General features: G+C 45.2%; 1 protein-coding gene across 4 annotated transcripts in view; it reads left to right on the top strand.

Moving 5' to 3' along the window:
- Hasp (Hig-anchoring scaffold protein) overlaps positions 1 to 25,732 on the top strand; it is an 809,679-nt gene that overhangs the window by 435,510 nt on the left and 348,437 nt on the right. The window contains exon 1 of one of the 4 annotated variants that reach the window (XM_070079937.1): positions 22,341 to 22,446. The exons of the other annotated variants lie outside the window; for them this stretch is intronic. Within the exon in view, the coding sequence (XP_069936038.1) occupies positions 22,440 to 22,446 (7 nt within the window). The 5' untranslated portion in view covers positions 22,341 to 22,439. Of the gene's footprint in view, positions 1 to 22,340; positions 22,447 to 25,732 lie in introns of those variants that run through there. 4 annotated transcript variants of the gene reach the window in all.

The following is a 25,732-nucleotide window of genomic DNA, read 5'->3' as shown; positions in this document are numbered from 1 at the left end:
ACACACTGGTGTTGTGTACCACACACTGGTGTTGTGTACCACACACTGGTGTTGTGTACCACACACTGGTGCTGTGTACCACACACTAGTGCTGTGTACCACACACTGGTGCTGTGTCCCACACACTAGTGCTGCGTACCACACACTGGTGCTGTGTACTACACACTGGTGCTCTGTACCACACACTGGTGCTGTGTACCACACACTGGTGATGTGTACCACACACTGGTGCTATGTACCACACACTGGTGTTGTGTACCACACACTGGTGTTGTGTACCACACACTGGTGTTGTGTACCACACACTGGTGCTGTGTACCATACACTGGTGCTGTGTACCACACACTGGTGTTGTGTACCACACACTGGTGTTGTGTACCACACACTGGTGCTGTGTACCACATACTGGTGCTGTGTATCACACACTGGTGTTGTGTACCACACACTCGTGATGTGTACCACACACACTGGTGCTGTGAACCACACACTGGTTTTGTGTACCACACACTGGTGTTGTGTACCACACACTGGTGTTGTGTACCACACACTGGTGCTGTGTACCACACACTAGTGCTGTGTACCACACATTGGTGCTGTGTACCACACACTGGTGCTGTGTACCACACACTGGTGCTGTGTACCACACACTGGTGATGTGTACCACACACTGGTGCTCTGTACCACACACTGGTGTTGTGCACCACACACTGGTGTTGTGTACCACACACTGGTGTTGTGTACCACACACTGGTGCTGTGTACCACACACTGGTGCTGTGTACCACACACTGGTGCTGTGTACCACACACTGGTGCTGTGTACCACACACTGGTGTTGTGTACCACACACTGGTGCTGTGTACCACACACTGGTGCTGTGTACCACACACTGGTGTTGTGTACCACACACTGGTGATGTGTACCACACACTGGTGCTGTGTTCCACACACTGGTGTTGTGTACCACACACTGGTGTTGTGTACCACACACTGGTGCTGTGTACCACACACTGTTGTTGTGTACCACACACTGGTGCTGTGTACCACACACTGGTGTTGTGTACCACACACTGTTGTTGTGTACCAGACACTGGTGCTGTGTACCACACACTGGTGCTGTGTACCACACACTGGTGTTGTGTACCACACACTGTTGTTGTGTACCACACACTGGTGCTGTGTACCACACACTGGTGCTGTGTACCACACACTGGTGCTGTGTACCACACACTGGTGCTGTGTACCACACACTGTTGTTGTGTACCAGACACTGGTGTTGTGTACCACACACTGGTGCTGTGTACCACACACTGGTGCTGTGTACCACACACTGGTGCTGTGTCCCACACACTGATGCTGTGTACCACACACTGGTGCTCTGTACCACACACTGGTGCTGTGTACCACACACTGGTGCTGTGTCCCACACACTGGTGCTGTGTACCACACACTGGTGCTGTGTACCACACACTGGTGCTCTGTACCACACACTGGTGCTGTGTACCACACACTGGTGCTCTGTACCACACACTGGTGCTGTGTACCACACACTGGTGCTGTGTCCCACACACTGGTGCTGTGTACCACACACTGGTGCTCTGTACAACACACTGGTGCTGTGTACCACACACTGGTGATGTGTACCACACACTGGTGCTGTGTACAACACACTGGTGTTGTGTACCACACACTGGTGCTGTGTCCCACACACTGATGCTGAGTACCACACACTGGTGCTCTGTACCACACACTGGTGCTGTGTACCACACACTGGTGTTGTGTACCACACACTGGTGCTCTGTACCACACACTGGTGCTGTGTCCCACACACTGGTGTTGTGTACCACACACTGGTGCTCTGTACCACACACTGGTGCTGTGTACCACACACTGGTGTTGTGTACCACACACTGGTGCTGTGTACCACACACTGGTGTTGTGTACCACACACTGGTGCTGTGTACCACACACTGGTGTTGTGTACCACACACTGGTGTTGTGTACCACACACTGGTGCTGTGTACCACACACTGGTGTTGTGTACCACACACTGGTGCTGTGTACCACACACTCGTGATGTGTACCACACACACTGGTGCTGTGTACCACACACTGGTGTTGTGTACCACACACTGGTGTTGTGTACCACACACTGGTGTTGTGTACCACACACTGGTGCTGTGTACCACACACTAGTGCTGTGTACCACACACTGGTGCTGTGTCCCACACACTAGTGCTGTGTACCACACACTGGTGTTGTGTACTACACACTGGTGCTCTGTACCACACACTGGTGCTGTGTACCACACACTGGTGATGTGTACCACACACTGGTGCTATGTACCACACACTGGTGTTGTGTACCACACACTGGTGTTGTGTACCACACACTGGTGTTGTGTACCACACACTGGTGCTGTGTACCACACACTGGTGCTGTGTACCACACACTGGTGTTGTGTACCACACACTGGTGTTGTGTACCACACACTGGTGCTGTGTACCACATACTGGTGCTGTGTATCACACACTGGTGTTGTGTACCACACACTCGTGATGTGTACCACACACACTGGTGCTGTGTACCACACACTGGTTTTGTGTACCACACACTGGTGTTGTGTACCACACACTGGTGTTGTGTACCACACACTGGTGCTGTGTACCACACACTAGTGCTGTGTACCACACACTGGTGCTGTGTACCACACACTGGTGCTGTGTACCACACACTGGTGCTGTGTACCACACACTGGTGATGTGTACCACACACTGGTGCTCTGTACCACACACTGGTGTTGTGCACCACACACTGGTGTTGTGTACCACACACTGGTGTTGTGTACCACACACTGGTGCTGTGTACCACACACTGGTGCTGTGTACCACACACTGGTGCTGTGTCCCACACACTGATGCTGTGTACCACACACTGGTGCTCTGTACCACACACTGGTGCTGTGTACCACACACTGGTGCTGTGTCCCACACACTGGTGCTGTGTACCACACATTGGTGCTGTGTACCACACACTGGTGCTCTGTACCACACACTGGTGCTGTGTACCACACACTGGTGCTGTGTACCACACACTGGTGCTGTGTACCACACACTGGTGCTGTGTCCCACACACTGGTGCTGTGTACCACACACTGGTGCTCTGTACCACACACTGGTGCTGTGTACCACACACTGGTGATGTGTACCACACACTGGTGCTGTGTACCACACACTGGTGTTGTGTACCACACACTGGTGCTGTGTCCCACACACTGATGCTGTGTACCACACACTGGTGCTCTGTACCACACACTGGTGCTGTGTACCACACACTGGTGTTGTGTACCACACACTGGTGCTCTGTACCACACACTGGTGCTGTGTCCCACACACTGGTGTTGTGTACAACACACTGGTGCTCTGTACCACACACTGGTGCTGTGTACCACACACTGGTGTTGTGTACCACACACTGGTGCTGTGTACCACACACTGGTGTTGTGTACCACACACTGGTGCTGTGTACCACACACTGGTGTTGTGTACCACACACTGGTGTTGTGTACCACACACTGGTGCTGTGTACCACACACTGGTGCTGTGTACCACACACTGGTGCTGTGTACCACACACTGGTGTTGTGTACCACACACTGGTGCTGTGTACCACACACTGGTGTTGTGTACCACATACTGGTGTTGTGTACCACACACTGGTGCTCTGTACCACACACTGGTGCTGTGTACCACACACTGGTGTTGTGAACCACACACTGGTGCTGTGTACCACACACTGGTGCTGTGTACCACACACTGGTGCTGTGTACCACACACTGGTGTTGTGTACCACACACTGGTGCTGTGTACCACACACTGGTGCTGTGTACCACACACTGGTGTTGTGTACCACACACTGGTGTTGTGTACCACACACTGGTGTTGTGTACCACACACTGGTGCCGTGTACCACACACTGGTGCTGTGTACCACACACTGGTGCTGTGTACCACACACTGGTGTTGTGTACCACACACTGGTGCTGTGTACCACACACTTGTGCTGTCTACCACACACTGGTGTTGTGTACCACACACTGGTGCTGTGTACCACACACTGGTGCTGTGTACCACACACTGGTGTTGTGTACCACATACTGGTGCTGTGTACCACACACTGGTGTTGTGTACCACACACTGGTGCTGTGTACCACACACTGGTGCTGTGTACCACACACTGGTGTTGTGTACCACACACTGGTGCTGTGTACCACACACTGGTGCTGTGTACCACACACTGGTGCTGTGTACCACACACTGGTGTTGTGTACCACACACTGGTGCTGTGTACCACACACTTGTGCTGTTTACCACACACTGGTGTTGTGTACCACACACTGGTGCTGTGTACCACACACTGGTGCTGTGTACCACACACTGGTGCTGTGTACCACACACTGGTGTTGTGTACCACACACTGGTGCTGTGTACCACACACTGGTGCTGTGTACCACACACTGGTGTTGTGTACCACACACTGGTGCTGTGTACCACACACTGGTACTGTGTACCACACACTGGTGCTGTGTACCACTCACTGGTGTTGTGTACCACACACTGGTGCTGTGTACCACACACTTGTGCTGTCTACCACACACTGGTGTTGTGTACCACACACTGGTGCTGTGTACCACACACTTGTGCTGTGTACCACACACTGGTGTTGTGTACCACACACTGGTGCTGTGTACCACACACTTGTGCTGTCTACCACACACTGGTGTTGTGTACCACACACTGGTGCTGTGTACCACACACTGGTGCTGTGTACCACACACTGGTGCTGTGTACCACACACTGGTGTTGTGTACCACACACTGGTGCTGTGTACCACACACTGGTGTTGTGTACCACACACTGGTGCTCTGTACCACACACTGGTGCTCTGTACCACACACTGGTGCTGTCTACCACACACTGGTGTTGTGTACCACACACTGGTGCTGTGTACCACACACTGGTGCTGTGTACCACACACTGGTGCTGTGTACCACACACTGGTGCTGTGTACCACACACTGGTGCTCTGTACCACACACTGGTTCTCTGTACCACACACTGGTGTTGTGTACCACACACTGGTGTTGTGTACCACACACTGGTGCTGTGTACCACACACTGGTGCTGTCTACCACACACTGGTGTTGTGTACCACACACTGGTGTTGTGTACCACACACTGGTGCTGTGTACCACACACTGGTGTTGTGTACCACACACTGGTGCTGTGTACCACACACTGGTGCTGTGTACCACACACTTGTGCTGTGTACCACACACTGGTGCTGTGTACCACACATTGGTGCTGTGTACCACACACTTGTGTTGTGTATCACACACTGGTGCTGTGTACCACACACTGGTGCTGTGTACCACACACTGGTGCTGTGTACCACACACTGGTGCTGTGTACCACACACTGGTGCTGTGTACCACACACTTGTGCTGTGTACCACACACTGGTGCTGTGTACCACACACTGGTGCTGTGTACCACACACTGGTGCTGTGTACCACACACTGGTGTTGTGTACCACACTCTGGTGCTGTGTACCACACACTGGTGCTTTGTACCACACACTGGTGCTGTCTACCACACACTGGTGTTGTGTACCACACACTGGTGCTGTGTACCACACATTGGTGCTGTGTACCACACACTGGTGCTGTGTACCACACACTGGTGCTGTGTACCACACACTGGTGCTGTGTACATTATTCTCATTGACAGCTTCAAGTTAGAGATTTGTCGTCAATGCTCGGTCCTGTGGGTTTTTTTTTTTTTATTATTCTTTTGCTTGTCCATCTCTCCAAGTTATTTTTTTCATCGGTCTATCTCATTAAGAGGAATGAAATCAGATCAGGGGTCGCTTTATCAGTTGTACTATCTGTCTAGAAATTCGTTTAGTTCCATATAGTTCTCATACTCTTGCATCATTGTCTTAATTTTAGCATCATTTACGAACATTGAAATGCATAAATCATATTGTACTGGCAGATAATTTACATATGAGTATTATGGAGTCCCAGTGTAAGACGAGAGAGATTCCACGTCTTACTTTCAACCAAATATGATATTGTTTTCTGACTCAAAGGAGTTTATTCAGTCTGCCAGAGTATAGAGTTCCCTTGTTTTCGTCGTCTCATCTCTTGTGTACCTCGGTTTGTTCCAGCTTCACTTGGTATTATGATCAGTACAATGTTCGCTTTTCATTAAGGGCACGCAAACACTGCTTCATTTCTTCTGATTCACTGAAAGAGAATATAATCTAGCTTTGTGGGTATGTTGGCTCCCTCACTCTCACGGATCTCGAAGTTTCCCAGTGTTTGGTCTAGGGACATCAAGTCTGCTTCACTCTCACTGAAAATGCCAGAAATCCGAACCTTGGCTCTGTCTTTGCTTTTACACCTGGAAAATCCTAGAGGGACTAGTGCCAAACTTTCCCACGAAAATCACTCCCTATGAAAGCAAAAGTCTCGGCAGACGATGCAACATCCCCCCAGTGAAAAGCAGGGGTGCCACTAGCACGTTAAGAGACAGCACAATAAGTGTCAGGGGCCCAAAACTGTTCAACTGCCTCCCAGCATACATAAGGGGGATTACCAATAGACCCCTGGCTGTCTTCAAGCAGACACTGGACAAGCACCTAAAGTCGGTACCTGACCAGCCGGGCTGTGGCTCGTACGTTGGATTGCGTGCAGCCAGCAATACAACCTGGCTGATCAGACCCTGATCCACCATGAGGCCTGGTCACAGACCGGGCCGAGGGGACGTTGACCCCCGGAACTCTCTGCAGGTTGTAACAGCCATCTTCATTAATGCTTGTCACTGCATTGTTATTATCATACCCCGACCTGGGAATTCTCCTTCTGTGCGATGACTTCAGTTTTACCGATACTTTGTATCCAGTATTATTAATCAGCGAAGTCTTGGCACTCACCCTCTTGTCATATCTACAACATCCATCGACTAGCAACACTAAACTTTTCCCTCTTACTCATATAACCCGCATATAAGAGAGAGACAAAACCTTTCGACGACGTTTCGGTTCTACTTGCTCCCTCACTCTTGTGTTAGTGTGACTTTGTAAATGGTCCAAGTCGGACCGAAACGTCGTCGTAAGCTTTTCTTGCTCCTATGTGTCAGCTAGTTGTGTATTATTCCAGTCACCGTATTGTTCTCTTTTTGTTCTATCCCCTCTTCTTCCTGTTAACTTCTTGGTAATGGTGTGGGAGGAAGACATCTGTCACCCCTGTGAGTTGTCTCGGTTATGCTGTTTACTGTGTTTTACTATATTACATATCCCATCAACTTCTGTAAACTACGTATATTATAAATTACTTTGATTTATCTTGCCTTGGCAGGCAGGGAGAAAGTAGAATGAGAAAAGGAATGAGAGAGTAAAAGGGGTAAGAGTTGAGAGAGAGAGGGGGGGGAGAAGTTAAAGAGAGATGTAGAGGGGAGGGCGAGTAAGGAAAGAGAAATTGGAGTTAATATATTAAACACAAGGTAATATAAGTACATAAGAATGGAGGAAGACAGCAGAAGGCCTATTGGCCCATACTAGGCAGGTCCTTCTCAAACCAAACCCCACTAACAAAAATATTTGTCCAACTAATTTTCAATGCTATACTGATACATTTCTTCACCTAACTTCTAAATATTTACAGCAGGTCTGGAAAGTTCTTACAGAGTGGTATTGAGTCCAGCACAGCAGGTCTGGAAAACTCTTACAGAGTGGTATTGAGTCCAGCACAGCAGGTCTGTGAATATCAAAAATGTATACAATACCGACAGGTTGGTAGGTAAGATACATAGGCAACAGTTAGGCAACTTTATTCTGAAACGTTTCGCCTACACAGTAGGCTTCTTCAGTCGAGTACAGAAAGTGGGCAGGAGCAGTAGAGATGTGAAGACGATGTAATCAGTCCATCACCCTTGAATTCGTAGATTTGAGGTTGTCAGTCCTTCAGCCTGGAGAAGTGATGGACTCATTACATCGTCTTCACATTACTACTGCTTCTGCCTACTTTCTGCACTCGACTGAAGAAGCCTACTGTGTAGGCGAAACGTTTCGGAATAAAGTTGCCTAAATGTTGCCTATGTGTCTTACGTACCATAGCAGGTCTGGAGACCTTTTACACAGTGGCACTGAGTCCAGCTCAGCAGGTCTGGAGACCTCTTACACAGTGGCACTGAGTCCAGCTCAGCAGGTCTGGAGACCTCTTACACAGTGGCACTGAGCCCAGCTCAGCAGGTCTGGAGACCTCTTACACAGTGGCACTGAGTCCAGCTCAGCAGGTCTGGAGACCTCTTACACAGTGGCACTGAGTCCAGCTCAGCAGCTCTGGAGTGCTCTTACACAGTGGTATTGAATCCAACACATAACTTCCAGCAGAACTGCAGTTTTCTAACACGCTTGTCTAAGTTATTTCCTAGGATGCGACTCGCAACACTTGGTTAACACACAGGTACGGGTTTTTATACTGCTAAGTTAGCTGATGTAGTAAAGACGTCATGCAATTTGCCCACACGCTTTATCGGTCCGGGAGTCGAATCTGTGACCTCTTTCCGGTCGTGAGCCGAACTACCTCGGGACTAAGCTTCTCATAATACAGCGAAGAAATTATTGAATTATTGAACAAAATAGGGAATATTATCTAGTGTATTGATAAGGATGAAAGACGAAGCAAGGGAATAGGAGAGGGAGAAATGAGAGGTGTGAGAAGAGGACCAAGAAGAGGAGAGGGAGGTGAGTGGGAACGTAGTAGAGGGATTGTCAGTCTACCTGATTCTTCGCTACTGGTCATGATTAAAGAGTGGTGGTGAGAATGGTGGTGCCTGGAAGTTTACGGGTAGCAGTGGTGGGTGGAAAAGGGAGGAGTGACAGCAGTGATGGGTAGGAAGGGAAGGGATAGTAGTGATGGGTGGGAAGGGGAAGGGTGGCAGCAGTGATGGGTGGGAAGAAGAGGGCTGGGAGCAGTGATGGGTAGGAAGGGGAGGGGTGGCATCAGTGATGGGTGGGAAGGAGAGGGATGGGAGCAGCGATGGGTGGGAAGGGGAGGGGTGGCATCAATGATGGGTGGGAAGGGGAGGGGTGGCAGCAGTGATGAGTGGGAAGGGGACGGGTGGAATGCTCCCCTCTCCCTGACTTCCAGTCATGCATGGAGTGACATCTTTTTTCAGCAATATTTCTGAAAACCTCTGCGAACGTCTTAGGTTATTCTTTGTTCCTAATAAATTCTTCCATGACGTCTCGTTGTCAAAAAATATTGTAAATGATCAGCTCAAGCTGTGGTTATATTTCTAAAACCTAAGTCAGCTTTAAATGTCAATATTTCTTTAATGCCAATATGCAGAGATTATCTTATATTGAAGATGTGGTCCTTATATTTTTCTTAGTGTTCCATGAGCCTTATTATTCTCAGTGTTCCATGAGTCTTATTATTCTCAGTGTTCCATGAATCTTATTATTCTCAGTGTTCCATGAGTCTTATTAGTCTCAGTGTTCCATGAATCTTATTATTCTCAGTGTTCCATGAGTTTTATTATTCTCGCAGTGTTCTATGAGCCTTATTATTCTCAGTGTTCCACGAGGCTTATTATTCTCAGTGTTCCACGAGGCTTATTATTCTCAGTGTTCCATGAATCTTATTAGTCTCAGTGTTCCATGAGTCATATTATTCACAGTGTTCCATTAGGTGACTCCTAAATCTCTCTGTCTTTCTCAACGTTGTTATATGTAATCTCTGTGTTTCTTTCAAATGCTTCGTTATGTCAACGTTTTTGTCATGTCTCCAAATGTCTGTTTATTTTAAATATTCAACACTATTATACGTCTGTTTGTTTTTGTATAATCTATAGACAAGTTTTTTTTTGTCAGCTTTAAGTTTAGTTCCCTGGACGTGACAGGTGTTTCTGGACACAGGCCTCAGTGTGTTGACTAGTTATGTAAAGATCGTTGCATAGTGCAACTTTGCACTTCTAAATATTTCTTTAAACCCACTTCCACTTGCTCTCTTCTAGTTTGTCCAGTTTTTTGGTAATTTTCTCTTACGTACATTCTCTCCTGTTTCAGTGTAACTAACTAGTGTAAGTTTATAAGTGTAGACTACCACATCGTAGCTACAGGGATCTGTTTGTGGGTGTCCAGTCTTCAGTATAATATACTGTCATTTCCACTTCGAATTCTTGTTTGTCTATTCTACTAATTTCCTCCTCTCCAATTTCTAATGATCACTATTTTCTCGTGCTAGATTTTGACGATTAGCGCTGTTCGTACTTTTGTTTACCCTCATTTTGTTGTTACACTTTTTTTTGAGTATACCAGAAGTGTTTTCCTGTGGTGTAATCCCTTGGTCCTTAACATTTATATTATTCACACTCTGAATGTGCACAAATGGTACTCTATGTAGAGTGATTAGCCATCCATACGCTGTTATCATGGTGAGGATGGGAGTCCACACTAGTTAGTCAGTTGAATATCTACATTATGCACCCCATACCAATCCACAATAATATTTAAGATTTCTCGCCTGACTGCAGAGTATCTTTAGATATCCATCATTTCCGAACTATCTCTCCTCAAGTTCTCTATATTCCGGTGAAGAGTACAGGCGTTGCTCGTGTCATCTCTTTGGTATGCACTTCTGTGCACGCTGATGTTTGTATTCAGGTCCCTAGAAGTTATCACCAACATAAAACTTGTGACATCCTCCACAGGATATCATGTACACACTGGCAGTCTTGTTTTTGATGGTAACTCTGATGTTGGCTTTGGGTATATATTTGGTAAGGTTATTGCTTGTGTTGTTAAGTAGAATTGTTTTCATTGTGGCTGGAATCTTGTCTGGCACTGTGTTATATCTTCTCTGCTCTTCTCCTGCAGTCACTGACGAAGTGTTGTAGATGGTCAAGTTCTATGATGATATTAATTTAGTCGCAGTTTTCATCTAGGAATATGGGTGATGAACATATTCTGTGTGCTCCTAGAATGAACCAATTACTGCACCTCGTTTTGTTCAACTGGCGTATTAAAATAGGTAGCGAAGTTAATTATTGTTATTAGTGGGTTTGTGGAATACCTTCAAAGTTAAGTTTATTTTCGCTCTTATCTGTGTCATAGCTCTTTGAAGTTTTAAGTTTCCTTGTCTAAGTTACACGTTATTTCCCATAAAACAATTAATTTTAATCGGTTGGTTCACAAAAGGGTCACACAGAGGATTTTTTTTCCTGGTTTTAGTAAGAATTAAGCCAGTATTGATTTTTTTTGTCATAGGAGTTGCTTTCTCTTAATTGTCGAGTGAAAAAAAAATATATTTGTTACCACACTGACAAATTTAGTGGTTCTGTTCCTGCCAAAATTTATGCAAAATCAAGCTGCTGTAATATTTTGTGAGTTTCATTGTTGATTTTTATTATTATTACTAACTGAAATAATCCTTCTCTTATACAATCAAATTATTCTCTTTGTAATATTAAATAGTGGATTATATGTATTCTAAAATAGGAGTTTTAAATAATCTTCATTATTATTTCACTAGTCTCTCTCTGATCTCTCCCTTTCAATTGTTGATCAAAATATTTAAAACGCTTCCCTGTTTATTATATTTTTAGGTAATTTGGCTTCCTCTATACCTTATGATATTTAGTTTGACACTGTCTTATGGTCCTTCCTTTTTTATCTATTGTCCTATCTACGATTTGTATATATGATCGTTGCAACTTTGTTGGTATTACATTATCCAGGCATTTATTCATGTTTAGTTAAATTCTTATTCCCCTGTAATGTACACTCACTTTCTCTAATACGTGTATTTTCCCTATCATGTGCACTCACTTTCTCTTATTCATGTATTTTCCCTATCATGTGCACTCACTTTCTCTTATTCATGTATTTTCCCTATCATGTGCACTCACTTTCTCTTATTCATGTATTTTCCCTATCATGTGCACTCACTTTCTCTTATTCATGTATTTTCCCTATCATGTGCACTCACTTTCTCTTATTCATGTATTTTCCCTATCATGTGCACTCACTTTCTCTTATTCATGTATTTTCCTTGTCATGTGCACTAACTTTCTCTAATACATGTATTTTCCCTGTCATGTGCACTCACTTTCTCTTATTCATGTATTTTCCCTGTCATGTGCACTCACTTTCTCTAATTCATGTATTTTCCCTGTCATGTACACTTACTTTCTCTAATTCATGTATTTTCCCTGTCATGTGCACTTACTTTCTCTAATTCATGTATTTTCCCTGTCATGTGCACTCACTTTCTCTAATTCATGTATTTTCCCTGTCATGTACACTTACTTTCTCTAATTCATGTATTTTCCCTGTCAAGTACACTTACTTTCTCTAATTCATGTATTTTCCCTGTCATGTACACTTACTTTCTCTAATTCATGTATTTTCCCTGTCATGTACACTTACTTTCTCTAATTCATGTATTTTCCCTGTCATGTACACTTACTTTCTCTAATTCATGTATTTTCCCTGTCATGTGCACTCACTTTCTCTAATTCATGTATTTTCCCTGTCATGTACACTCACTTTCTCTAATTCATGTATTTTCCCTGTCATGTGCACTCACTTTCTCTAATTCATGTATTTTCCCTGTCATGTGCACTCACTTTCTCTAATACATATATTTTCCCTGTCATGTTCACTCACTTTCTCTAATTCATATATTTTCCTTGTCATGTACACTCACTTTCTCTAATTCATGTATTTTCCTTGTCATGTACACTCACTTTCTCTAATACATATATTTTCCCTGTCATGTGCACTCACTTTCTCTAATACATATATTTTCCCTGTCATGTGCACTCACTTTCTCTAATACATATATTTTCCCTGTCATGTACACTCACTTTCTCTAATACATATATTTTCCCTGTCATGTACACTCACTTTCTCTAATACATATATTTTCCTTGTCATGTACACTCACTTTCTCTAATACATATATTTTCCCTGTCATGTGCACTCACTTTCTCTAATACATATATTTTCCCTGTCATGTACACTCACTTTCTCTAATACATATATTTTCCCTGTCATGTGCACTCACTTTCTCTAATACATATATTTTCCCTGTCATGTGCACTCACTTTCTCTAATACATATATTTTCCCTGTCATGTGCACTAATTTTATACTTGGTATTAGATGTCAAACTTTTTTTATTTACTCTTATTCCTTGGTTCACTATTTTTTTCTTTAATATATTTAGCATATTGTTTAAATAAACTTAAGTTTAAATATTCTTAATCATTCCTCATCTTCGTGTCTTGTCATGTTCTTTTATACTTTACCAATTATTATTCAACAAATATCTTTGTTTTGAAGGTATATTTCACATATTTTCATGATTTTCTTATTCTTGTGTAACTTGTTACGTGTGTACTCTGTGTGTACTCTTATTTTCAGATGTGCACAAAGAGGTACATATTGAACATACGGGCAGACATGACGTATACTCCCATGCACGCACGCAAGCAATCGCAAACACGCACATATACATATATGTTTACATGCATCCATATATGAATGCATATATACATGTATACAAACATACATATATTCAAATGCACATATATACATGCACACAGACACAGACACACACACAGACACACACACACACACACACACACACACACACACACACACACACACACACACACACACACACACACACACACATAATGCTACATAATGCGACGTCTATTAACATAGACATCTACCAGAAAATGCCACAAGGTCATCTTATTGATCCCCCTCTAGCATCTAGCAGGTTTCTAGCTTTGTAACAATTCGTTGCAAAGCCACACACATGCAGGGGCCCGCACACATGCACGAACACACACAAGTGCGGACACACATACAGCACAAACACGAGCAGACATACAGTAGTATACACACAAAACACATGCAGACACATATGATATTTACACATATGATACACAAACACAAGTGATGAAAGCAAACACATATATATATACACACACACACATATGATACACGAGGATACATACACAGACAAGAGTGTAATCCGCAAATACACACAAGGAAACAAGAAGGTGGAGCCGCAGACTGTATGGTCCACTGGTGTTAAAGTTGCAGTGTTGCTCACGCAGCTCTTAGTACTGTGGTGCTGCTGTGGTGTTGATGCTGTGGTGCTGGTGCTGTGGTGCTGGTGCTGTGGTGCTGGTGCTGTGGTGTTGGTGCTGTGGTACTGGTGCTGTGGTACTGGTGCTGTGGTGCTGGTGCTGTGGCACTGGTGCTGTGGTGTTGATGTGGTGTTCGCGCTGTGGTGTTGATGTGGTGTTGGTGTTGTGGTGTTGGTGTTGTTGGTATTGGAGCTGCTGTGGTGTTGGTGCTGTGGATGTTGATGCTGTGGTTTTGGTGCTGTTTTGTTGGCGCTGTGGTGTTGGTGCTATGGTGCTGGTGCTGTGGTGGTGGTGCTATTGTGCTGGTGCTGTGGTGGTGGTGCTATTGTACTGGTGCTGTGGTGGTGGTGCTATGGTGCTGGTGCTGTGGTGTTGATGTGGTATTGGTGCTGTGGTACTGATGTGGTGTTGTTGCTGGGGTACTGATGTGGTGTTGTTGCTGTGGTGCTTGTGCTGTGGTGTTGTTGCACTGGTGTTGGTGATGTGTTGGTGCTGTGGTGTTGGTGCTGTGGCGCTGCTGTGGTGTTGGTGCTGTGGTGTTGGTGCTGTGATGCTGGTGCTGTGGTGTTGGTTCTGTGGTGTTGATGTGGTGTTGTTGCTGGGGTACTGATGTGGTGTTGTTGCTGTGGTGCTGGTGCTGTGGTGTTGCTGCACTGGTGTTGGTGATGTGTTGGTGCTGTGGTGTTGGTGCTGTGGCGCTGCTGTGGTGTTGGTGTTGTGGTGTTGGTGCTGTAGTGCTGCTGTTTTGTTGGTGCTGTGGTGTTGGTGCTGTGGTGCTGCTGTGGTGTTGGTGCTGTGGTGTTGGTGCTGTGATGCTGGTGCTGTGGTGTTGGTTCTGTGGTGTTGATGTGGTGTTGGTGCTGTGGTGTTGATGCTGTGTTAGTGCTGTGGTACTGATGTGGTGTTGCTGCATTGGTGTTGGTAATGTGTTGGTGCTGTGGTATTGGTGCTGTAGTGTTGATGCTATGGTGCTGCTATGGTGTTGGTGCTTTGGTATTGGTGCTGTGGTGTTGGTGCTGTGGTGCTGCTCTGGTGTTGGTGCTGTGGTGCTGCTGTGGTGTTGGTGCTGTGGTGTTGGTGCTGTGGTGCTGTTGTGGTGTTGATGTGGTATTGGTGCTGTGGTGCTGCTGTGATGCTGGTGCTGTGGTGTTGATGTGGTGTTGGTGCTGTGGTGCTGCTATGGTGTTGGTGCTGTGGTGTTGGTGCTGTGGTGTTGATGTGGTGTTGGTGCTGTGGTGCTGATGTGGTGTTTGTGCTGTGGTGTTGGTGCTGTGGCGTTGGTGCTGTGGTGTTGATCTGGTGTTGTTGCTGTGGTGCTGCTGTGGTGTTGCTGCTGTGGTGCTGCTGTGGTGTTGGTTCTGTGGTGCTGCTGTGGCACTGCTGTGGTGTTGGTGCTGTGGTGCTGCCGTGGTGGTGTTGGTGCTGTGGTGTTGTTGAAATGGTGTTGGTGCTGTGGTGATGGTGCTGTGGTGTTGGTGATGTGGTGTTGGTGCTATGGTGTTGGTGCTGTGGTATTGGTACTATGGTGTTTGTGCTGCGGTGTTGGTGTTATGGTGCTGGTGTGGTGTTGGTGCCGTGATGTTAACGCTGTGGTGCTGCTGTGGTGTTGGTGCTGAGGTGTTGGCACTGTGGTGTTGGTGCTGTGGCGTTGGTGCTGCGGTGTTGGTGTTATGGTGTTGGTGCTGTGGTGCTGATGTGGTGTTGGTGCTGTGACGTTAGTGTTGTGCTACTGTGGTGTTGGTGCTGCTGTGGTGCTAGTGTCGCGCTGGTGCTGTCGTGCTGCTGGTGCTAGGGCTGTGCTGTGGTGCTGCTGTGGTGCTGCTGTCGTGCTGCTGTCGTGCTGCTGCCGTGCTGCTGTCGTGCTGGTACTGTGGTGCTGGTGCTCTTGTGGTTGTGGTGCTCTGGTGTTGGTTCTCTGGTAGTGGTAGTGATGCGGTGCTCCTGTGGTGTTGTTACTATGGTGCTACTATGGTGTTAATACTGTGGTACTGCTGTGGTATTGGTGTTGTAGTACTGCTGTGGTGCTGGTACCGAGGTGCTCTTGTGGTTCTGGTGTTGTGGTGCTGCTGTGGTGTTCGTGCTGTGGTGGTGGTGGTAGTGCCGTGGTGGTGGTGGTGGTAGTGTTGGGGTAGTGGTAGTGATGTATTGCTGGTACTGTGGTGTTGCTGTGGTGGTGGTAGTGATGTGATGTTGGTACTGTGCTGGTGTTGGTAATGCTGTGATGCTGATCCTGTGGTGGTGGTAGTGCTTTGGTGTTGGTACTGGTAGTGCTGTGGTGACGGTTCTGTGGTGGTGATAGTGCTGTGGTGGTGATAGTACTGTGTTGATGCTGTGGTATTGGTAGTGGTGCTGATGCTGAGGTGCTGGTGCTGTGGTAGTGGTAGTGCTGTGATGGTGATGGTGGTGCTGTGGTAGTGGTGATGCTACTGCTGTTATGGTGGTGGTGTTGTGGTGCTGATGTGGTGTTGCTGTAGTGTTGGTATTACGGTGGTTGTCCTGCTATAGTGGTGGTACTGTGGTGGTGGTGCTGTGGTGTTGATGCTGTTGTGGCTGTGTCGTGGTAGTGGTGGTGCTACGGTGGTGGTGGTGCTGAAGTAGTGGTGGTGGTGGTGGTGGTGGCTCGGCGGTGACGCTGGTGGTGGTGGATTTGTTTTTTGTGATAATGTGATTGTGTTTTTGTGGGAATTCTATGTAGGAGATGCTGTGGTGGTGATACAACTGTGATGATGCTGTGGTGGTGATACAACTGTGATGATGCTGTGGTGGTGATACAACTGTGATGATGCTGTGGTGGTGATACAACTGTGATGATGCTGTGGTGGTGATACAACTGTGATGATGCTGTGGTGGTGATACAACTGTGATGATGCTGTGGTGGTGATACACCTGTGATGATGCTGTGGTGGTGATACAACTGTGATGATGCTGTGGTGGTGATACAACTGTGATGATGCTGTGGTGGTGATACACCTGTGATGATGCTGTGGTGGTGATACAACTGTGATGATGCTGTGGTGGTGATACAACTGTGATGATGCTGTGGTGGTGATACAACTGTGATGATGCTGTGGTGGTGATACAACTGTGATGATGCTGTGGTGGTGATACACCTGTGATGATGCTGTGGTGGTGATACAACTGTGATGATGCTGTGGTGGTGATACACCTGTGATGATGCTGTGGTGGTGATACAACTGTGATGATGCTGTGGTGGTGATACAACTGTGATGATGCTGTGGTGGTGATACAACTGTGATGATGCTGTGATGGTGATACAACTGTGATGATGCTGTGGTGGTGATACAACTGTGATGATGCTGTGGTGGTGATACAACTGTGATGATGCTGTGGTGGTGATACAACTGTGATGATGCTGTGGTGGTGATACAACTGTGATGATGCTGTGGTGGTGATACAACTGTGATGATGTTGTGGTGGTGATACAACTGTGATGATGCTGTGGTGGTGATACAACTGTGATGATGCTGTGGTGGTGATACAACTGTGATGATGCTGTGGTGGTGATACAACTGTGATGATGCTGTGGTGGTGATACATCTGTGATGATGCTGTGGTGGTGATACAACTGTGATGATGCTGTGGTGGTGATACATCTGTGATGATGCTGTGGTGGTGATACAACTGTGATGATGCTGTGGTGGTGATACATCTGTGATGATGCTGTGGTGGTGATACAACTGTGATGATGCTGTGGTGGTGATACAACTGTGATGATGCTGTGGTGGTGATACATCTGTGATGATGCTGTGGTGGTGATACAACTGTGATGATGCTGTGGTGGTGATACAACTGTGATGATGCTGTGGTTGTGATACAACTGTGATGATGCTGTGGTGGTGATACAACTGTGATGATGCTGTGGTGGTGATACAACTGTGATGATGTTGTGTTGGTGATACAACTGTGATGATGTTGTGGTGGTGATACAACTGTGATGATGTTGTGGTGGTGATACAACTGTGATGATGTTGTGGTGGTGATACAACTGTGATGATGTTGTGGTGATGATACAACTGTGATGATGCTGTGGTGGTGATACAACTGTGATGATGTTGTGGTGGTGATACAACTGTGATGATGTTGTGGTGATGATACAACTGTGATGATGCTGTGGTGGTGACACAGCATTTATGATGCTGTGGTGGTGATACAACTGTGATGATGTTGTGGTGGTGATACAACTGTGATGATGTTGTGGTGGTGATACAACTGTGATGATGCTGTGGTGGTGATACAGCATTTATGATGCTGTGGTGGTGATACAACTGTGATGATGTTGTGGTGGTGATACAACTGTGATGATGTTGTGGTGGTGATACAGCATTTATGATGCTGTGGTGGTGATACAACTGTGATGATGTTGTGGTGGTGATACAACTGTGATGATGCTGTGGTGGTGATACAACTGTGATGATGTTGTGGTGGTGATACAACTGTGATGATGCTGTGGTGGTGATACACCAGTGATGATGCTGTGGTGGTGATACAACTGTGATGATGCTGTGGTGGTGATACAACTGTGATGATGCTGTGGTGGTGATACACCTGTGATGATGCTGTGGTGGTGATACAACTGTGATGATGCTGTGGTGGTGATACAACTGTGATGATGCTGTGGTGGTGATACAACTGTGATGATGCTGTGGTGGTGATACAACTGTGATGATGCTGTGGTGGTGATACACCTGTGATGATGCTGTGGTGGTGATACAACTGTGATGATGCTGTGGTGGTGATACACCTGTGATGATGCTGTGGTGGTGATACAACTGTGATGATGCTGTTGTGGTGATACAACTGTGATGATGCTGTGGTGGTGATACAACTGTGATGATGCTGTGGTGGTGATACAACTGTGATGATGCTGTGGTGGTGATACAACTGTGATGATGCTGTGGTGGTGATACAACTGTGATGATGCTGTGGTGGTGATACAACTGTGATGATGCTGTGGTGGTGATACAACTGTGATGATGCTGTGGTGGTGATACAACTGTGATGATGTTGTGGTGGTGATAAAACTGTGATGATGCTGTGGTGGTGATACAACTGTGATGATGCTGTGGTGGTGATACAACTGTGATGATGCTGTGGTGGTGATACAACTGTGATGATGCTGTGGTGGTGATACATCTGTGATGATGCTGTGGTGGTGATACAACTGTGATGATGCTGTGGTGGTGATACATCTGTGATGATGCTGTGGTGGTGATACAACTGTGATGATGCTGTGGTGGTGATACATCTGTGATGATGCTGTGGTGGTGATACAACTGTGATGATGCTGTGGTGGTGATACAACTGTGATGATGCTGTGGTGGTGATACAACTGTGATGATGCTGTGGTGGTGATACAACTGTGATGATGCTGTGGTGGTGATACAACTGTGATGATGCTGTGGTTGTGATACAACTGTGATGATGCTGTGGTGGTAATACAACTGTGATGATGCTGTGGTGGTGATACAACTGTGATGATGTTGTGTTGGTGATACAACTGTGATGATGTTGTGGTGGTGATACAACTGTGATGATGTTGTGTTGGTGATACAACTGTGATGATGTTGTGGTGGTGATACAACTGTGATGATGTTGTGGTGATGATACAACTGTGATGATGCTGTGGTGGTGATACAACTGTGATGATGTTGTGGTGGTGATACAACTGTGATGATGTTGTGGTGATGATACAACTGTGATGATGCTGTGGTGGTGACACAGCATTTATGAAGCTGTGGTGGTGATACAACTGTGATGATGTTGTGGTGGTGATACAACTGTGATGATGTTGTGGTGGTGATACAACTGTGATGATGCTGTGGTGGTGATACAGCATTTATGATGCTGTGGTGGTGATACAACTGTGATGATGTTGTGGTGGTGATACAACTGTGATAATGTTGTGGTGGTGATACAGCATTTATGATGCTGTGGTGGTGATACAACTGTGATGATGTTGTGGTGGTGATACAACTGTGATGATGCTGTGGTGGTGATACAACTGTGATGATGTTGTGGTGGTGATACAACTGTGATGATGCTGTGGTGGTGATACAGCATTTATGATGCTGTGGTGGTGATACAACTGTGATGATGCTGTGGTGGTGATACAACTGTGATGATGTTGTGGTGGTGATACAACTGTGATGATGTTGTGGTGGTGATACAGCATTTATGATGCTGTGGTGGTGATACAACTGTGATGATGTTGTGGTGGTGATACAACTGTGATGATGCTGTGGTGGTGATACAGCATTTATGATGATGTGGTGGTGATACAACTGTGATGATGTTGTGGTGGTGATACAGCATTTATGATGTTGTGGTGGTGATACAACTGTGATGATGCTGTGGTGGTGATACAGCATTTATGATGCTGTGGTGGTGATACAACTCTGATGATGCTGTGGTGGTGATGCAACTGTGATGATGCTGTGGTGGTGATACAACTGTGATGATGTTGTGGTGGTGATACAACTGTGATGATGCTGTGATGGTGATACAGCATTTATGATGCTGTGGTGGTGATACAACTGTGATGATGCTGTGGTGGTGATGCAGCATTTATGATGCTGTGGTGGTGATACAGCATTTATGATGCTGTGGTGGTGATACAACTGTGATGATGCTGTGGTGGTGATACACCTGTGATGATGCTGTGGTGGTGATACACCTGTGATGATGCTGTGGTGGTGATACAATTTTGACGATGCTGTGGTGGTGATACAACTGTGATGGTGTTGTGCAATGGTGGTGGAAGTGCTGTGGCGGTGCTGTGGTGATGTATTTGTGGTGATGTCATTACTTAGATGGTGATGTGCTGGTGATGGTGATACAATTGTGATGGTGGTAGTGATGTAGTGACCCTGTGATAATACAACTGTGATAGTGATAGCGTTGTGGTAGTGCTGTGGTGATGATTCAAGTGTGGTGGTGGCAGTGCTGTGTCAGTGCTGTGATGGAGGTGCATTGCTATAGTCGCTGTTTTCTCATTATAGAGATGGAAGGAAAGGAGGGAGAGGAATGCTGTTTGTACCCCACAGCGCAAGAGGAAAAGAGGGAGAGGAATGCTGTGTGTACCCCACAGCGCAAGAGGAAAAGAGGGAGAGGAATGCTGTGTGTACCCCACGTACTCAGAACGTGCACCCTCAGATTTATCAGTTTTAAATACCTCATGTTAATGGTACTGTAGTGATGAAATGTTTTAAGACAGTTTTAACACACACGTCACTCCGCTGGTAGAACGACAGAGACACAGCAAATGAGAAATAAACTCTCCTTTCCAGCTTCGAAGTTCTCGTGAAGCACAAATTGTCTCACAGAGAGATACTGGCGCAACTCTGGCAAAGTTATGTTTGCTCTCAGGTTAAGCTCATGGACGGGCCAACTAGGGGAGATAATACTAACTCTCTGAGACGCTCTTAACGATGGCTATTGACTCTGAGACGGGCAAACGAAGCTTCTAGCTAATTGGTCGAATTAGTGGGGCTGAGAAGGGTGAACTAGAATTGAAGAGGTGGTAGTCTCTCTCCTCTCTGCTTACTCTCTCTTTCTCTCTCCTTCCTCTTTCTCGTCTCTCGCTGTCTCTCACATTTATTAGCAGGAAGAAAATGTATTCGTTGTATAACTTCAACATCGCCATTTTATGTGTCAACTGTATATTGCAAATTAAGAATCAATAAAATATATAGACAGAGATTCAGCTTTATCTCCTCTTAGCAAACTTGCTTTGCAAGGCATTTTTTTTATTGTATAAATAGACCGTCTCCTGTTATTTTTAACAATTGTTGATATCCTGTTGGTGCAGGGGAAAGTTGAGCCACTGAATGTCATGACATTTGTCGTAATGTTGTCATAATAGTCACTGGCAATTGAACTTTCCTTTTGTAAATATGTCTGAGAGTTTAAATAGCACACAATCCGTGGCACACTCTGATATCCACAACTGTGGCACTAGTTCAAGAGTGCCAAGGGGGTTTATTATAATACAGACACTCTTGGCAAGGTGCCAGAGTTTGCACAATAACGCTGGTGTGCGGAAATGTGTGTGTGTGTAAGCTCAAGGAGAGTGGAAAGCGAGGAGTTTGTGTACACTGAGTCATTCGACTGTTTACGGTGTGTTGAAAGTTAGGTGAGCAGTCGCACGGGTGCCACTCAGGTGATGGCATACGTTACGAAGTTGACGCTCTATGAGGGGTAAGTGATTGACAGGGTCAGTGTGTTTGTCGTGAAGTTTGTGTCTAATTTTGTGAGAGTGCTGACCTGAAAGTCGTCTGGAAATTAAAAATTATTGTGAATGGACACAATTCCGATGGGAAAACCTACAAAAGGAAGAAAGTGACGACCAGCGAGTTACAACCAGTGAGTGACGACCAGTGAGTAACGACCAGTGAGTTACGATCAGTGAGTGACGACCAGTGAGTAACGACCAGTGAGTTACGATCAGTGAGTGACGACCAGTGAGTAACGACCAGTGAGTTACAACCAGTGAGTGACGACCAGTGAGTAACGACCAGTGAGTTACGATCAGTGAGTGACGACCAGTGAGTAACGACCAGTGAGTTACGATCAGTGAGTGACGATAAGAACATAAGAATGTAGGAACACTGCAGAAGGCCTACTGGCCCATACGAGGCAGGTCCTTATCAAAACGACATCTACCTAAAGCTACTCAAGAAACAACTCCCGCACCCCCCAACACCAATCAAACCCAGCCCCTCCCACTCATATATTTGTCCAGTCTCTTCTTAAAGCTACCCAAGGTCCTAGCCTCTATCACCCCACTGGGAAGACAGTTCCACGCATCTACAACTCTGTTAGAAAACCAGTACTTACCTATGTCCTTTCTAAATCTAAATTTATCCAACTTAAATCCATTATTCCTGGTTCTTACCTGGTTCGACACCCTCAGTACTTTATTAATGTCTCCCTTGTTTATGCCCGTCATCCACTTATACACTTCAATGATATCTCCCCTCATTCTACGCCTCTCCAGAGAGTGGAGATTTAAGGCTTTAAGTCTATCTTCATACGGGAGGTTCCTTACACAGTAAATCATTTTAGTCATTCTTCTCTGTATGTTCTCTAATGAGTCTATGTCCATCCTGTAGTAAGGGGACCAAAACTGAGCAGCATAATCTAAATGAGGCCTCACTAGTGATGTATAGAGCTGTAAAATAACTTTTGGACTTCTGTTACTTATACTTCTTGAGATAAATCCAAGTAATCTGTTGGCCTTGTTGCGCACACTGAGGCACTGCTGTCTTGGCTTTAGATTTCTGCTTACCATGACTCCCAAGTCTTTTTCACATTCTGTATGACCAAGCTCTACTTCACCTAGATTATAGCTTCGAGGGTTATTTTCATTACCAAGGGCAAGTACCTTACACTTATCCACATTAAACTTCATCTGCCATTTCTCAGACCAAGACATTAATTTGTTCAAATCGTCCTGGAGTTCATTGATATCCTCCTCAGAGTAAATTATACGGCCTATCTTTGTATCATCAGCAAACTTACTCATGTCACTAGTAATCCCTTCATCAAGGTCATTAATGTAAATTATGAACAAGAGAGGGCCTAAAACTGATCCTTGTGGAACGCCACTAGTGACTAATCCCCATTCAGATTTCACTCCATTAATGGTAACTCTCTGCTTTCTATTGGTAAGCCATGCCTCAATCCATGCTAGAACTTTACCTCCTATACCATGAGCTGCCACTTTTCTTAAGAGTCTCTTGTGAGGTACTCTGTCGAAGGCTTTACTAAAATCCAAATAAACAATATCATATTCCTTATCACTGTCAACTGCCTCAAATGTTCTATTGAAGAACGTCAGTAAGTTTGTCAGGCAGGAACGACCTCTCGTGAATCCATGCTGAGATTCATTTATCAAGTTATGCTCTTCAAAGTGACTTCTGATAATGTCAGCTATAATTGATTCTAATAACTTGCCCACTGTAGATGTCAGGCTTATTGGACGGTAATTTGAAGGAGTGGACTTATCCCCTGATTTGAATATAGGAACCACATTGGCCATCTTCCACATCTCTGGCACAACACTGGTAAGGATGGACGCATTGAATACACTCGTTAATGGCTGACTAAGCTCCATCTTGCATTCCTTAAGTACCCTTGAAAACAACTCATCGGGTCCAGGGGACTTATTTTGTTTCAGTTTGTCTATCTGTTTAATAACCATGTCCCTCGTGACAGTAATATTAGTTAACTTAAATTCATCAGGAACTAAATAATTGTTAATTACTGGAATCTCATTTACATCTTCCTGTGTAAAAACTGACAAAAAATAGTCATTAAATAAGGAACACATTTCCAGTTCATTATCCGTCAGCTGTCCATTCCCAGATTTCAGAGGTCCTACTTTTTCCTTCACCTTCGTCCTATACACTTGAAAGAACCCCTTTGGATTAGTCTTTGATTCATTAGCGACTCTAATTTCATAGTCACGTTTAGCCTTTCTAATCGCCTTTTTTACTTCTCTTTTAAGCTGAACATATTGGTCAGTAAGGTTAACCTCTCCTCTTCTGATGCGCCTATAAATTCCCCTTTTCTCCCCTAATAGATGCTTTAACCTCCTGTTAACCCATTTGGGATCGTTATTATTAGACCTAATTTCTCTCTGGGGAATGTATATACTCTGGGCACTGTGTACATTATTAAGAAAACAATCATAAAAGCAGATCCCTTCATATTCATAAGTATGATTATCGTCAATAAAATCATTAGCTAGATAACCCCAATCAAGATTAGACAGATGTTCCCTAAGTCCATTATAATCGGCAGAACGAAAATCGGGGATTTTTACTGTATTATCATTATTCTTGCATTCCCAATTAATGCTGAAGGTGATGGATTTGTGATCACTTGCGCCAAGCCCTTCAGTGATCTCCAGATTATTCACTAGTGTTTCCTTATTTGACAAGACTAGGTCTAGCAAATTATTACCCCTGGTAGGTTCAGTTACACTCTGTTTCAGAAAACAGTCCTGAACTGTTTCCATGAAGTCACTGGACTCTAGATTACCTGTCAAAGAATTCCAGTCAATTTGGCTAAAGTTAAAATCCCCTACTATGACTACGTTACTGTGTCCAGAAGCCCTAACAATTTCGTCCCAAAGAAGTCTCCCTCTATCGTGATCCAAGCCTGGAGGTCGGTATATTACACCTAGAATTAGTTTTTCTTGACCCTCCACGAACTCTACCCAAACAGACTCTGTTAATGCTCCATCTATTTTTATACCTTTTTTTATGCAACAATTAATATGTTCTCCTGGCTATCCCCAACAACAACAATATTCTTACCTTCCTTGTCGTTCGTCGTGACGATCCCAGTAGTAGACTCACATTCGTCGGGTAGCACCGAGAATGCGTTGGAGGTTTCCACGGGAGTTTCCACAGCAGTCTCTTTCTTCTTCATCGTTTCTGGCTTTCCATTCGTCTTCTTGATCGTCAACTTCGTCGTC

The sequence above is a fragment of the Cherax quadricarinatus genome, chromosome 6 (genome assembly GCF_038502225.1).
Source record: "Cherax quadricarinatus isolate ZL_2023a chromosome 6, ASM3850222v1, whole genome shotgun sequence".
NCBI classification, from domain to species: Eukaryota; Metazoa; Arthropoda; class Malacostraca; order Decapoda; family Parastacidae; genus Cherax; species Cherax quadricarinatus.
Note: the sequence above shows the minus strand (reverse complement) of the source record. Positions and strands in the feature narration are given on the sequence as shown.